At 37.7% G+C, this 14,027-nt stretch overlaps 1 protein-coding gene across 10 annotated transcripts in view; it reads right to left on the bottom strand.

The window, feature by feature from the left end:
• LOC105253268 (homeobox protein prospero) overlaps positions 1-14,027 on the bottom strand; it is a 29,829-nt gene that overhangs the window by 9,494 nt on the left and 6,308 nt on the right. For 9 of the 10 annotated variants that reach the window (XM_011261173.3, XM_025411030.1, XM_011261171.3 and 6 more), the window contains 3 exons: positions 6,379-8,164; positions 5,954-6,116; positions 5,536-5,742 (listed from right to left, as the gene is read on the bottom strand). In XM_011261173.3, coding sequence (XP_011259475.2) covers positions 5,536-5,742; positions 5,954-6,116; positions 6,379-8,164 — 2,156 coding nt within the window. Of the gene's footprint in view, positions 1-5,535; positions 5,743-5,953; positions 6,117-6,378; positions 8,165-9,518; positions 9,888-14,027 lie in introns of those variants that run through there. The other variant, XM_011261176.3, reaches the window with a different exon arrangement.

Raw genomic sequence — 14,027 nt, 5'->3', positions numbered from 1 at the left:
AAATCTCTAAACTCTGGACCGATTATTATACAATATTATAAGCGTTTATCGCGTCGATGGAGATGTATAAATAAGAACAAGTGGTTCTGCGAACGAGAGGAAGTGTGTTTTAATAATGCAATGGAGGATCGTATACTTATACAGTAGCACGCATATGAGGAAGACAGCAATATGATATACAATCATGCTTCATAACGTCGTGTTCTAGAATTATAGCCGGCACCACAACGCCTCTTTCTCTCTCTCTCTCTCGCTCGTTCTTACAACTTATGGATAGTACAACGAGTACATACACCTGGATATAAATACTTGCGTATACGAGTGCCGTGAAAATGTTGAATTCGACGGCTGATAATATCGCTGAATCAATTCTAACGCGGTTTCATAGTTTGCGATAAAAGAAAAACATTTTTTTTCTTGATATTAAGATATCTGGTGTAATATCACTCGATGGATTGCACTAATTTTTTATAATAACAAGTGTTGATAAGGATAACAAAGAAAAAATTGGAATTCAATCAAATCAATGGAATCAAATCAAAGAGCAAAGACAGAAGAAATTGAACTCGACGCGAGAAGAAGGATTAAATTCAATGAGCTATTATATTATAAAGTCTGGAATATGTTTCTTGTACTATGCTAGATACGTGTTGCGTTAACATGTGTCATTATTGCTACTTTCCGCATATATTTGGTTTAAGGATGCATACACAGTAAAAAATTGTGCGTCCATATGTTAAAATTTTCTGTTGTTTATCACGTTTTAATTAGTACTTTAATGTAAAATTAACATACAACCTATATGTTATTATTTTTATAACGTTTTCATGTGTTACATTTATGTCAACTTCATAACTTAATACTTTGTATATGTCTCTTAGAAATGGAATATTATTTTGAGTATTTTTAACATAATCATTTTAAACAATCCACATGTCTCAAAGTCAGTTTAACATTCTAAGAAAAGTTAAAATAAATCTTCAAATAATCTTGAACTTTGACATATGAAAATAATCAAATTTACTAAAAGCAAATGTTTCTATTATAAATAATTTAAGTATAATAATTTAAAATAACTACTATTATATGTTAATGTCCTCAACATTTCTTACGAATTATTGTAACTATTTTTTCATGTAATTTTTAATTAATTTGTATGTTATTTTTACATTATACTTAAAGTCACAAAAATAAATGTAAAGTATTGTGTCAATTATTTAACATTTTCAGTTTGTCAATAAGTAACATACGACGAATGAGTTATTTTAACTTAAAATTTAGAGCGGACTTTTTAGAACGTGTGAAAAATGTTATAATTAACATTTTTTTTTGCTGTGTATATAATCACAGAACTAACGCTCTTCAAGCTATATTGCTTCCTGACATTCCCTGAACTCTGAGCTTATATATTCTTCGAAAAATAAAAAAAAAATATATATATATATATAAGTTTTACTTCCGCAATATCTCAAGTGTAAAGCTTAAATAAGAAGGGCCTTCGAACAAGCATTCTGTAATAGGTCTTACTTGTGGAAAAACGAGGCTTTAGATGCAAAGAGAGATTACATATATAAACTGTGCTTACGATGTACAACGGGATGATCGTATTTCGTGGTTGCTCGTGCTAGAAATTGGATGTAAGATAACGGTAAAAATATCTCATAGGCAGGAAATGAACGATAACGCGGAAAAATGTTTCGTGGATGCAGTCATAATAACGAGGATAAGCACGAGGCTACGAGAGGTTAAAAAGAATATGCGCTTTACTGCAACATAACGACGCAATAATTTAAATAATTTTACAAACTAAACATAAAGTCAGCCGCTCCGAATGATTGAAATAATTAAAAATTAGATAACTAATGGAATGCACATTTATATATTTTTATATTGATAGCAAGCGTATATCGATTTGTAGTCGCATCTTCTATAATGATCTTGGAAGGAAGAGTGACGTCGAATTGAATTATTCGTCACCGCACACAGAGAAAGAGAGATCGCTCGTCTCTTCTACGAAGCTACGTGTCTACACCTGACTAATTTTTTATAATGCCACGAGAGTATACGATTAATTAATTAATATTTGATAACGTGAAGTGATTACCCTTCGCGCGCTAACATCTACGTTATTTTAGATAGTACGAATGCGATTATATTAATGTTGAAAGCGACGATCGTCGGGATGACTAGGCGGCATCTACTACAAGAAGGTTGCATCGAAACTAGTTTGGACCGGTGTTTGCGACAATAGGACGACAATTTTTGGAAGGATTCGGCTTTCGACTACCGTCTTGGAAAAATACGAAATTGGAAAAATAATCTCTATCACCCTCGCTACTACACGTTTCATCCCCACCGCTCTGTACTGGTACGCTGTGCTAGGAAGTCATCAAGGCGAATCGTCCTTTAGAGTAGCGCTATTTACCAGGACAAGGCGAACCGACCGTGAGTCTCGGGGTGGGTTACTCTTTACTCGCGTACTATTCTTCTTTCAGCTACACTTCGACTATACTTGAGAATTATTATTTTCTGCGACTATAATAAAGACGCATTGTGTAATCTCGAAAGTTGCCTGACTCTTATAAGTCATGTGTAAAGCCATATTTTTCCTTAGATCAAAGAAAGACGAGTAAATTAACGAGACAATGAACTTTCGCGGGGAATAGGTTGGAGGACTAGTACCCTTTGAGGTAGCAGATTTCCTATCCAAGTCGGGCTTAAGAAGTTGGAGTAGGATGGGACGTATATAACTGGTTATTATATATTATTCCTTAGGAACAAAAAAAATCAATACTCCGAGAACGCACGCAAGAAGGATACGTAACAGCACAAGCCTCGAAACGAATGATAATTATACACGAAATCTGTTAAGGAATTAAAAGAATTATATCTACACAAGTTGACGTTAATGTACAAAATTATCTAGGAACTAGGAATTACGTAAGAAAAATTTCTTACATTATAAAATAACAACAATCGCGTGATACCTGTTTTATAGAAATTATGTAAAAAGTATATACTTTCACTGTAAATTATTCTGACTAAATTTCGAAATTGTACTACGTATTGAAAATAATATTTGACGATACGTCACTCCCTTTTTCCTTTATCATTTAATCATAGCCTAAACAAAAGTGACACAGGTCAGCATAAAATCACGATTAATTGCTAAATTTTTTAATTTAGCGACATCGCGTGTTATCGCTCGGATTCTCCCAATCACGTCCGCTTCTCTTTCACGCTCCTGGCAACGTCTGTCCGTTTATCTCGTGAGTGATTGCGCTTCGATAAAGAAAATCATTTTCTCTCTTTATCTTCTGATTGATAATATTTTTTTTGTTCATTGTAAAAGCTTGATGACGCTGCATCCACCATTTCATTTTAACGTGATCAGCTTTTCCGATTTTTTTTTTTTTACGCGCGATCACTCACGAGTTAAGCCTGCGTCCGTATGTTATTATTACTGTAATCGGCTTGCAGTTATCGATTTTGCTTAGTCGACATTCGAGGGAGGATCGGCGGACCCCGCTCGCTAGTTAGGGTATGTCAGCTGGTAGTAGTCTCCACCCGCGGAGTCCTCATCGGGGATTTGCAATTGCTTCACCCGTTTTATTAGCGCGCTAGAACACAGAATACTGTCGCTGAATTGTGGCGTCTCCTGTGACGGATGCGGGTATGTTTATTTTGTTTAATTTTGTACAAGCAAGGGAGGGAGAAGATACTATCGCGTACGACTTGAACGTGAAAAGTTTCTGACAAAAAAGACAGATGTAGTCGGACACAAGAGAGTAGAGTGATTTGTTACCGAGATTTTTTTGTAATATTTTCGTGAGAAGAGAAACATTCCCATTTTTAGTAGGTTGATCTTTACATCAAAATATCACGCATTATCAGCACTCAATTTATCGTAATCTCGATTAAATCTCTTCTAACATTTGCGTTTTTTTATCTATCTATCACATGTATTGATCGCTTTTTAATGAAAAACGGAAGGAAAAACGGTTGACAAAATAAATAATGACGAAGATTCACAAAAGCTCGATTAAAGGCTTCAAGGATTTAAGTCGATTAAAGTCGGACGAGGATTGCAGATGAACAGCGGAGATACAAGAGAGGACAGATTTAATAGATAAACTTGGAGATGTTTTGCTCTTTCTCGTTCACCGAGAGAGTAAAAAAAAAAAAGAGTTAACGCCGCGAAAGAGAGTAGGCTGTTATGCGCTTGTGGCCATGACGAGCTCGAAATTTACACGACTCGCAACAGGCAATTATTATTACAATAGTACGATTCGATATCTCTAAGCTGCTTCGTGCTCCCGATACAAGAAGAGATATTACTTTCCGATATTAAAATACCAAGAGAAGAATTTTACAAATATGCGTAACATTCTGCAATGACCAACTTTTACGATCCCTCATTGCAATTCAATATCGTGTCACGATTAAAATTATCATAAATCATCATATCTATTAATAACAACTAATGATGTAAGATATAAAGAATCAAGAGATATTACAACACTCTTCCTCTCCACAGATGCTGTCGCCAAGCTTCATTCAATCGAATGAAAAGATAATTATATAAAAGATAGAAATTTATGGAATTATATACGAAGCGCGCGAAAGAAAGATTAATATAAAAATATATAAGATTAAAGGATAATATAAAGTTTTCATAATATTGCAAGATCGGAAAAAGTGCAAAAGATGCAATTTTTCCCAAGATAAAATTTATTGGCAAGATATTTCAAAGAAATATTTTAGTTTATCTATGTAGAATTTTTTGTACATGAGAAATGATGTACAAAAAATTCCAAAAAGAGATTATACTAATCAAAGTTTACAAATACGACTTATATAATTGTAATAAATAGAACAGCAGATACACATTAATTTAATTAATTGGATGACACATTCTTTATCTTCTTTTCTTCACATGATATGCACTTCCACTAACTATCACAACATTGATCAGATACTCTTTCAATCTTCCTACGCAACTTATCGTCTCTAGATAAAAGCCTGCTACAGTTTCTATCTTTTACATTGTACTACATTGTTTCCAGTTTGAAAATTCTACTACAAACACATCAAAGTTAACTCAAATTGTGTTGTAAAATTAATGCAATCGATATGTTGCATCTAGCAAAGCATACAAAATGATTGATGCAAGTGTATATGTAAACATTCAAAATCCAAAAAAATAAAGTGATTGTGCAATTAAGACAATTAAATGATGTGCAGAAAACAAAAGATATGAAAAGAGAGATCTAACAATTATACCTTGCCGGACTTCAACTACACATAAAAAAAATAATACTCACGGAAAGTTGTATTATATTCTCCTACATCTTCTTCGGAGAAAAGAAACATATCTTTGCATAATTTACATATCATTAACAAGTAAAATGTCACACATAACTCTAATCGTGATAACATTTTGTTTATCATTCCCAAAGAAGCTTCATGCATTATGGAGTTGCGTATTTCGAGCAATGCAAGCGTGGAAAGATTTAAAAAAATACAAATACACACCCAGATTCGATGGCGGTCTGATTGTTATTGTTGCCCGCTGTGTTGGTGACAGAATTGTTGTTGGCGGAATTGGAATTCGCTTCATCTTGCATATGAGCGGTGTTTAACAACGAGCTCCATTGCCTCATCACTTCCTCGCCCTGAGCTTCCAATTCGGAAATTATAGTGGCATCATCCAGATCGTGCAACGCAGTATTGGAATTTAATCTGAAAAGTAATAATAATTATGCGAATTTAATTGATGGAAAGAACAATATTTTCTTCATAATGAAAAATCAAAATTTATATAAAATTATTGTTTATATATATATATATATATATATATATATATATATATAAATTATTATTTGTATGTAAAAAAATATATATTTATATGTATAAAAATTTGCTTAAAAAATTTATATTGTTTAATGCTAACCGCTGTTGTTCTTCGTAAGAGCTCGCATCACTGCCATCATAATCCAACATTAAATCATCCGAGGCGATGGATTCGCAAGGAGACAAAGTATCTACGCTTCCCGTTCGATGCAAACGCTGTCCGTGATGGGGACTGTTTATCATGCCTTTGACGTGCGCACCACCTACAAATTAAAAATTACAAATATATTATTACTTAACAAAATACATCTCAATTAAAAATTTCTAGATAAATATATTTATTATCTTTAAGTGATATATTTATTATATTTATACCATACAATTTTATTTATTATTTTTATATGTGCATTGTTACTTTAAGTTTATTAAAATTATTAGATTGAGAGTTAGATTCAATAAAATCTTCCTGATATACAATGTACATTTGAAGAAAACGATTCCAAAAATATCGTAATCCGTACTAACCTGTCTTAGAGCTCGTCTCGATTAAAGTGTGGCTATTCTCGGTGATTACTTGATTCCCCATGGCGGACTGCGTTTCGATTCTAGCCCTCGAGTTGCTGTCATCGAAGATCAATCCCGGCTGATCTGCAATCTCATCGTCGAAGAACTCTCTACCCTCGGACAGGCTGAGCGAGTTGGAGGCGTTCGTCGGCGTGCCGGGACTATCATCCTCGAGAGTGTTGTCCGAACGTTCCAGCGCGTGTTCCTCGTCTCTCTTCGAGGGCTTTCCATCCGACTGAGTGATACTGGCGGTGGGACTATCGAATAGACTGTCGACCGGCGAGGTCTCATCGTCTATCAAAGTAGTTGTGGTAGCGGCGGCAGCAGCAAACGCCGGATCTTCAATAGTGAGCAGTACCGAACGCAGAGCATTCTTCGAGGCCGTACTGCTCTTCGTAGCGGCGGTGATCGTCTGCGCGTGCTGAACGATGATGGAGTTCGAACGCTGGCATTCGTCGCTGGAGCTCAATGAATACTCGTCTGCCATGGCCTCACCATGACCGTACTCGGGATCGTCCGAACTCGGCGGACTAAAGTCTGATTTTATGGATGGGATTTTCTCTGTACGCGAACGGTCCTTGAAAACCTTTTCCTCGCTAAGGCAACCTTCCTCGTATCCTTCTGAAGATGTGGTGGACATCGACGCGGTCGAATCAGTGTATCTGTTGTCCTTGTTTACGATCCGTTGGTACTGCGTAGCCCGCTCTCGTACAAAGCCGGTATTTAAATTGGCCGCGGCGGTCGCGAACGACTTGGGCAACGGGATCACGGAAATCTCTGTGACCGTGCTATCGTCGTCTCGAACGTCTCTCACGTCGAAGCTCTTGCCGTTTACCACCATACGCAAATTTCTCGGTCTGCCGATGCCGCGTCTCCTCAGAGAACCTTCATCCATATAATCCATCGACCTAATTCTGTCGTCTTCTGGGCCAGCCGGCTGGCTGCTGACACCCGAATCTTCGGTCACCGAGCCCTCCTTTGAACTGGACGAACCCTTCGACGTGGATATCTTTCTGCTTTGATTCGCTGCTGTCTTAGCGATCTTGGAATTGGAATCGCTTACTCGCACGGCGAACTGCGGAAGCGGCAAGTGACTGGTATGCAGAGTATACCTACTAATGGGTTCAGGAATGCCTGAGACTCGTTTGTTGGCGTCCGCGTACTGCATCATCGTATTATTGCTGCTGCCGTAAGCCACGTTATTCGATGGCGACGATCGAGGCTTCGACGGCGCCGTTGTATTGCACAAATGTTGCTGCACTTGCGCAACCCTATTCGGCTGTTGTTGTTTGACAAAATAATTCTCCGGCTGCTGTTGTTGATAATACTGTTGCTGCTGCTGATGTTGCTGCAGCTTCTCCTGATTGTAATGACTGATATTGTGGCTGCTACAAATATCACCGACCTTGTTCGTGAACCTCTGAGGCTGCCGATACCCGAAACGGTTGGTTCTGACACCGGTTCCGTTCGAGTCCTTCTTCGGTGGCGCCAATCGCGGCGTCGACCGACCAGACGACGAGTTATGGATCGCATTGCTGTTGTCGTCGTCCATCGCCCGTCTACGATTCTGTTCCGGGCCGGCTGACTTCGATCGTGGATGCAGCAGGCTCTTCTCGGTGACGGTGCTGGTGGAGTAGTTCGTTATCGGCATCGGAATCCCGCTAGTGGGCCTTCGCCGGAAGCCGAAAGACATTGCGGTGCCGCGTGTGTGTGATGTGCCGCGCTTCGAAGAGCCCCGTAGGTCGCCCTGAAAAATTTTTCCAGACGTTAGACGCGATGTCCACGTCAAAAGAGTGAAAGAAATGGAGCACGCAATAAATTAAATATTTTCAAAAATAATCTGATTGTTTAAAGAATCATAGTAAATTAAATTAAAAATTATAGGAGAAAAGTGAGAGAAAATTTTCAACTCGAGATCACTTTTCTTAAATATAAAATAATCTTAATTTCCATCACGTTTTTACAATTGTCACGATAAAAAAAAATACTTCGGACCAAGATGTAAGGTGGATAAGATTATGAGTAGCGCTAGTCACGCATCATCAGCCGCGAATTACATTCGCGGAAGGAGATCGATATAATTGAGTTAATAATTAGTCTAAACGTTGTATTATCGATTACATAAGATGAATATAATTAATTGCTTAATCCAAGCGCAATGTCGTGTTTCTTCGTCGTATCTTCTCTCCCGGCATTCACCTGGCGTTATCGCAAAACGTTGATACGTCGGTGCCGCGCGTTCGTGCGGCTTAAGGGCTTGTTGGACGAACTTGCTACGTGGTTGCCGTCTGCAGCGATATTAATCGATATTCGTACACAGATGCATACTCGGGGTTATATGTCGGCGCGGAGTCGATAGCGCATCCTACGGACAAAACTCTTTGTCCAGAGCAACGTACACGCGAGCACCACATTGCCTACGACTGTCGGGTCGGTTGATGGAAAAGCGACGCCAACTTCGATCTGCTGTTTGCACGACGCGACAACTCGCCGAGTCCGAGTGTGCCGTTTCCGTTTCGGGTCGCCCGAGAACGGCCAACCTCATTCGGACTCCAGAAATAGAGTAACTACTCGACGACAACCCGACAAATCTGAGATTGCCTTCGCGTCCCCGTGAAAGAGCCTCGGCAATCTCGATATTTACTTTGCATTCAAATATCCGTCATATTCTAATACACACCTCTTGCAATACGTCACGATATAAATACGTATACAATTTTTTTAATTATCCAACCTTCCCTAGTTTTGTTCACTAGTCATTAAGATCCATAAATTTGATACCTTTTTATAAAGATAGTTAAGCACAATTATATCAAGTTTGATTATATAAGAATGACGGAGAAATGTATTGCATCATGAATGGACATTGGACGGAGAATATTTTCAATTCCGGAAATGAAAATCCACAAAGATCTCGATGTAAAATTTGCAAATGGAAGGACCTGATTCAGCCACTTGATAAATGTCAACTCGATAACATTAATGGTACAATTCCATGGAAATTTTTCACAGATACAACTCCGAGATTCTCCGACTCCTTTCCGTAGAAGAGAGGAATCCGGAGGGAAGGAGCAAAGCTCTCGTGTCCCCGCATCCCTTACCGCAATGCCTTTCTCGTTCTCCAGCGAGTCGTCCTCGCATCTCGTGCTGCCGCACCGGTACTCCATGACAGTCCGGGCCAATGTCACACGGCCGGTCGTCGGATCGATCTCTCTCTCACGGGGATTGACGGCCGCCCACGATGGGGTTTCCAGCTCGCGTCGTCATGTCGCGAATACGTAACTGTTTACCGGCGCGAAGAGCGTGCGTTCTTCTCGAGGAGATCCGCGCGAGACGATGGCCAAGGAATCTCTCTCTTCGTGGTCCGTCACATCGTAAGGATGGTACGCGACGGTCTTTCGACGGCGCGGAAACGCGCGACGGCGCACCGACGTCGTCGCTGTTTGTCGTCGTCGTCGTCGTCGTCGCCCCCGCTGCTCCTCCCGCGCCTCTTCCGTCTCGCTCGCTCCCCCGGCTTATCCGTCGTAGGCGAGGAAAGCGGGATCGATCCGGTCGTCTGCGCCGGCGCCGCGACGTCGCCGACGCATCAGCCGAGGGGCTGCTGATCTTGCGGATGCGCGGCCCGGGGTTTCTCCCGATATACAGGGTGTCTTAACGGCAGAGGCGGGAAGAACGGGAGAGTGTATTACGTGTGTTTAATTCGATTTCGTCTTTGTAAGTTGCAGATAGGCCACGACAGAGACGGACGGATCGTCTGTGTCGAGTGTTTTCGCTTTCCTGGCGCGGTTTCAAAGTGAAGTAACGTAGCAACGACCCCGCGATAATACTTCCCCTCCGTTTCGTTGAAGACGAATCGATTCACGTCGGCGAGGAGAAACGTTCCTATTTACTATCGATCACTTTCGTTCGGGGCGCACCCTGTATATATGAATTGTTTGATTCAGCGGTGCGACTGGGACTCCGCGTCAGATTGAAGCATCGTTATCAGGAGGAACGATTCCTGCGGAATTGGCAATAGAACGCCGATCATGCGAAGCTATCAAAGCGAAGCGATCTCTTTCGCTACGTGATTTCGTTTGAAACACGAATCAGCAATGTGACTCATCGAATCAGAGAATAACATTAATATAAACTTTCGATAAATCGATTGTGCGAATTTTTTATCGAACACATTTCTATAAATATAGATTGTTTTTTCACAAATCAATGTCTCTTTAATAGTAGATTCTCTGGCTAATTGTAAGTTGCTCCGGATTCCATTTTATCAGTAAAAATGTAGGAGATGATTATTATTTTTGACAGTTTCCATTTTTTTTTACCATAAGTCTCGATTTAAAATTATAATTGAAATTTCACTCGAAATTAATTGAAGAATGTAATTTCTCTAATTTTTAATTCTACAAAATTTAATTTGATAATCGAGATTTATAATTTGAGTGCCTTGATATTTTCACTAAAAATTAATTCAAAATTAGCGAATTTGTTATTAAAAAGAGAATAACACCGATGATTTATAAGACACTGTGTCACTGTGATATCAGATCTTACCAAGAAATAAAAATTGTTAAAAAAACGGATAAGTTAATACGATAAGATTATCATGATGATTATCGTGATGATTCTCTGACAAGGATGCAATCTCAATTTTTGCTTCTTTTCTTTCTCCACTGAAATGACGTCGTATTTAATTAAATCGATTTGCTGATAAGATTTCGCGATAAACTTTTGCGTGTCATCTCGCGATAAAAAAGAGCGCAAGGCGGCATTTTGTAAGATCGCAAGTATCGAAGCTAAAGTCGAAGAGGGAAGAGTCCTAAACTTTTTTATCTATACATGTAATCGAAAGAAAGGCGCTTCCTAGATGGGATCTAGCATTTCTCAGGAGAGTCTGCAGATTTTCTCAACGAGAAATCGTGAAAGGAGAAACAATAGTAGAAACAACACAGAGAAAAATATCATTCTACTGCCAAGAAAAGCGATTACTCAGTTTATTTTTCTTTTTTTAAGTAATAATTTTCTTCAACAAAAAATATATTCTTAAATGGATGTAGTAAGCAAATCAAATTTTTGTTTTAATTTAATATTCTTGACCAAAAAATCTGCACTTACTAAAAGAATGTATTCAGAATGTATTCAATTAAATTAAATTTAATACTTGTGGTGAATTTGTTCTTTTTTTAAGTAATAATTTTCTTCAACAAAAAATATATTCTTGAATGGAAGTAGTAAGCAAATCAAATTTTTGTTTTAATTTAATATTCTTGACCAAAAAATCTGCACTTACTAAAAGAATGTATTCAGAATGTATTCAATTAAATTTAATACTTGTGGTGAATTTGTGATATATTTGCGGATACACAAACTTATGATATACTTCACATAAATAATATTTACTTCAATACTGTATACATTTTTCTCTGTGTATACACGTAACCGAAAGAAAGATGTCTAGGAAAGCTTCCTAGACAAGATCTAGCATTTCTCGATCGAGAAAGAATCCGCGGATTTTTAACGAAAAATCGTGAAGGGGAAGATTGCCTTCGTATCCCCATGAAAGAAGCTCAAAAATCTTTATTTCGCATCCAAATGATCATATTCTAATACACACATCTTACGTATACAATACGTCACGATATAAATATGTATAAAAATTTGTTTAATTACACAAATTTCAAATTTTGTTCATTAAGGGTCAGATTCACCATCTCCGGTTAACTTAATCGACCGATTAAATTTGTCATCAGAATTGCCAACAAGACGTCAATATTAATATATTTAATAATACTTTTAATAAATTTTACATACTTATTTAATATTATATGCAATTTTACATACTTATTTAATATTATATGCAATAACAATATTCCACACTCACTTAACAGCTGCTAATGTATAATAAGATGTGAGTAAAAATTAGTTTAATAGTCGGCAATTCTTAAATTTAATCGGCTGATTGAGTTAAGCCACAGCCAGAGATGGTGAAACTGATCCTAAGATTCGTCATATATTTGATACTTTTTTTACAAAAATAGTTAAGTACAATAGGAGAAACAAGCGCTATCGTTCGATCGCGGGAGTAAACGTGATCGGCGTGCGAATCGGCACGGCTGAGATGCAGGAGAGACGAGGGAAGAGAGAGAACAATGGAGAGAAAAGCCTTCTCGCGTTCTCTCTCCGCCGATTTCTCCTTCTTCGCACCTGAACCGTGCGGGTGCCGTGCCGTGCCGGTTTTCCGTCTCTCGGTTTCCGGCCTGGCGCGAGACTACCCACGGAACCGAGCCGCGTGACGACGAACAATGGAAAGTACATGTTCGACCGAGGCCGGATCGGTTGCGTGAATTAATAACGCATCCCCGAATCGGCGAAAAGGCTCTCACAAAAGCGCGGGATCTCGTTTCCGGGTGAAAATTTAACAGCGCGTGCACATGAGAAACCGTTTGCGAGATTAGGTCGGTTAATGAATAAATTTCATTAACGATCTGCATGTGTGTACGTCGATGTTTATCGCGGGGAAACGCGCGTTAGTATCGCTCATCGCGCAAATTAATGGTAAACTCGACTTTGTTAAGAAACGGAGATCTATAAATTTCAACTATTTATTTCGCGGACTGATTAATCTCGAAAAGCCGCGGTATTTCTGCGACTCGAGGAGAGGCTATTCATCTAACATTATTATTGTTAAACTCGTTTACCTTAGGACGTTGGCGCGAATAAAAAAAAGCGTAAGCGCGAGCAACGGTAATTGCCGACGTAAAGCAATTTGCATATCTATTCACGTAACGTATGATCGTTCAAAGACGGTTAATTCGTTGCAATTCGAGTGCATATACGAGAAAGTTAACGCGTTCGCGAAAGCGGAGATCGATACATTAATACGTTCGATGGATAATAAAAACGTTTTTGCATTAAACGTTAGTGAAAGTATTCAAGCGTACGAATGATTATACACGAAATCGTTTCCTTCACGTTCATATATGCGAAAGTGCCGATTTCAGATTGCAAATAATTATACGAAAGAAGGGATCATTGACATAATAACCATGTAAATTTCCTGAATGGATTTCCAAAATGGAAATTTTCCTCCTATTTTCAACCTTCATTTATGGCTTCTAAAAAAATTTTATAAATATTTAATTTATATATAGGAAACTTTTGTATTTTCTATTCAAATTAAAGTTCTTATTAAACTTCTATATTTTGTATTTCAAATAATAAACAAATATTTATTATCATTATATAATATCATTCATATGTTTTTTTATTATTCATTAATTTTATTTATTTCACTTATTTATTTAATTTTTAATTAATTATTAAATAAATAAATAAATACACTATTAAAATAAATAATTATTCAATTTAATAATTTAAAATTTAATAACTTAATAATTTAAATAAATACTTAGGCAATTAATATAAATAATTACTTAGGCAATTTTCATATAAATAAATAAATTTCTCACTTAAAATCCATAACTCTGTAGATTAAATAGAATATTCAAGAGAATAAAATATCAAAATAAATGTTAGATTGAAAATTAAAATCGCGAAAGTAAGAAAGAAATGCCGCTCGTTTCGAGTATGTAAAATAAAATAGTCATGCTGGTTGG

Source organism: Camponotus floridanus, unplaced genomic scaffold, assembly GCF_003227725.1.
Source record: "Camponotus floridanus strain SB8 unplaced genomic scaffold, Cflo_v7.5 scaffold37, whole genome shotgun sequence".
Lineage (NCBI taxonomy): Eukaryota > Metazoa > Arthropoda > Insecta > Hymenoptera > Formicidae > Camponotus > Camponotus floridanus.
The sequence above is the reverse complement of the archived record's forward strand: the minus strand, read 5'-3'. Positions and strand labels throughout refer to the sequence as shown.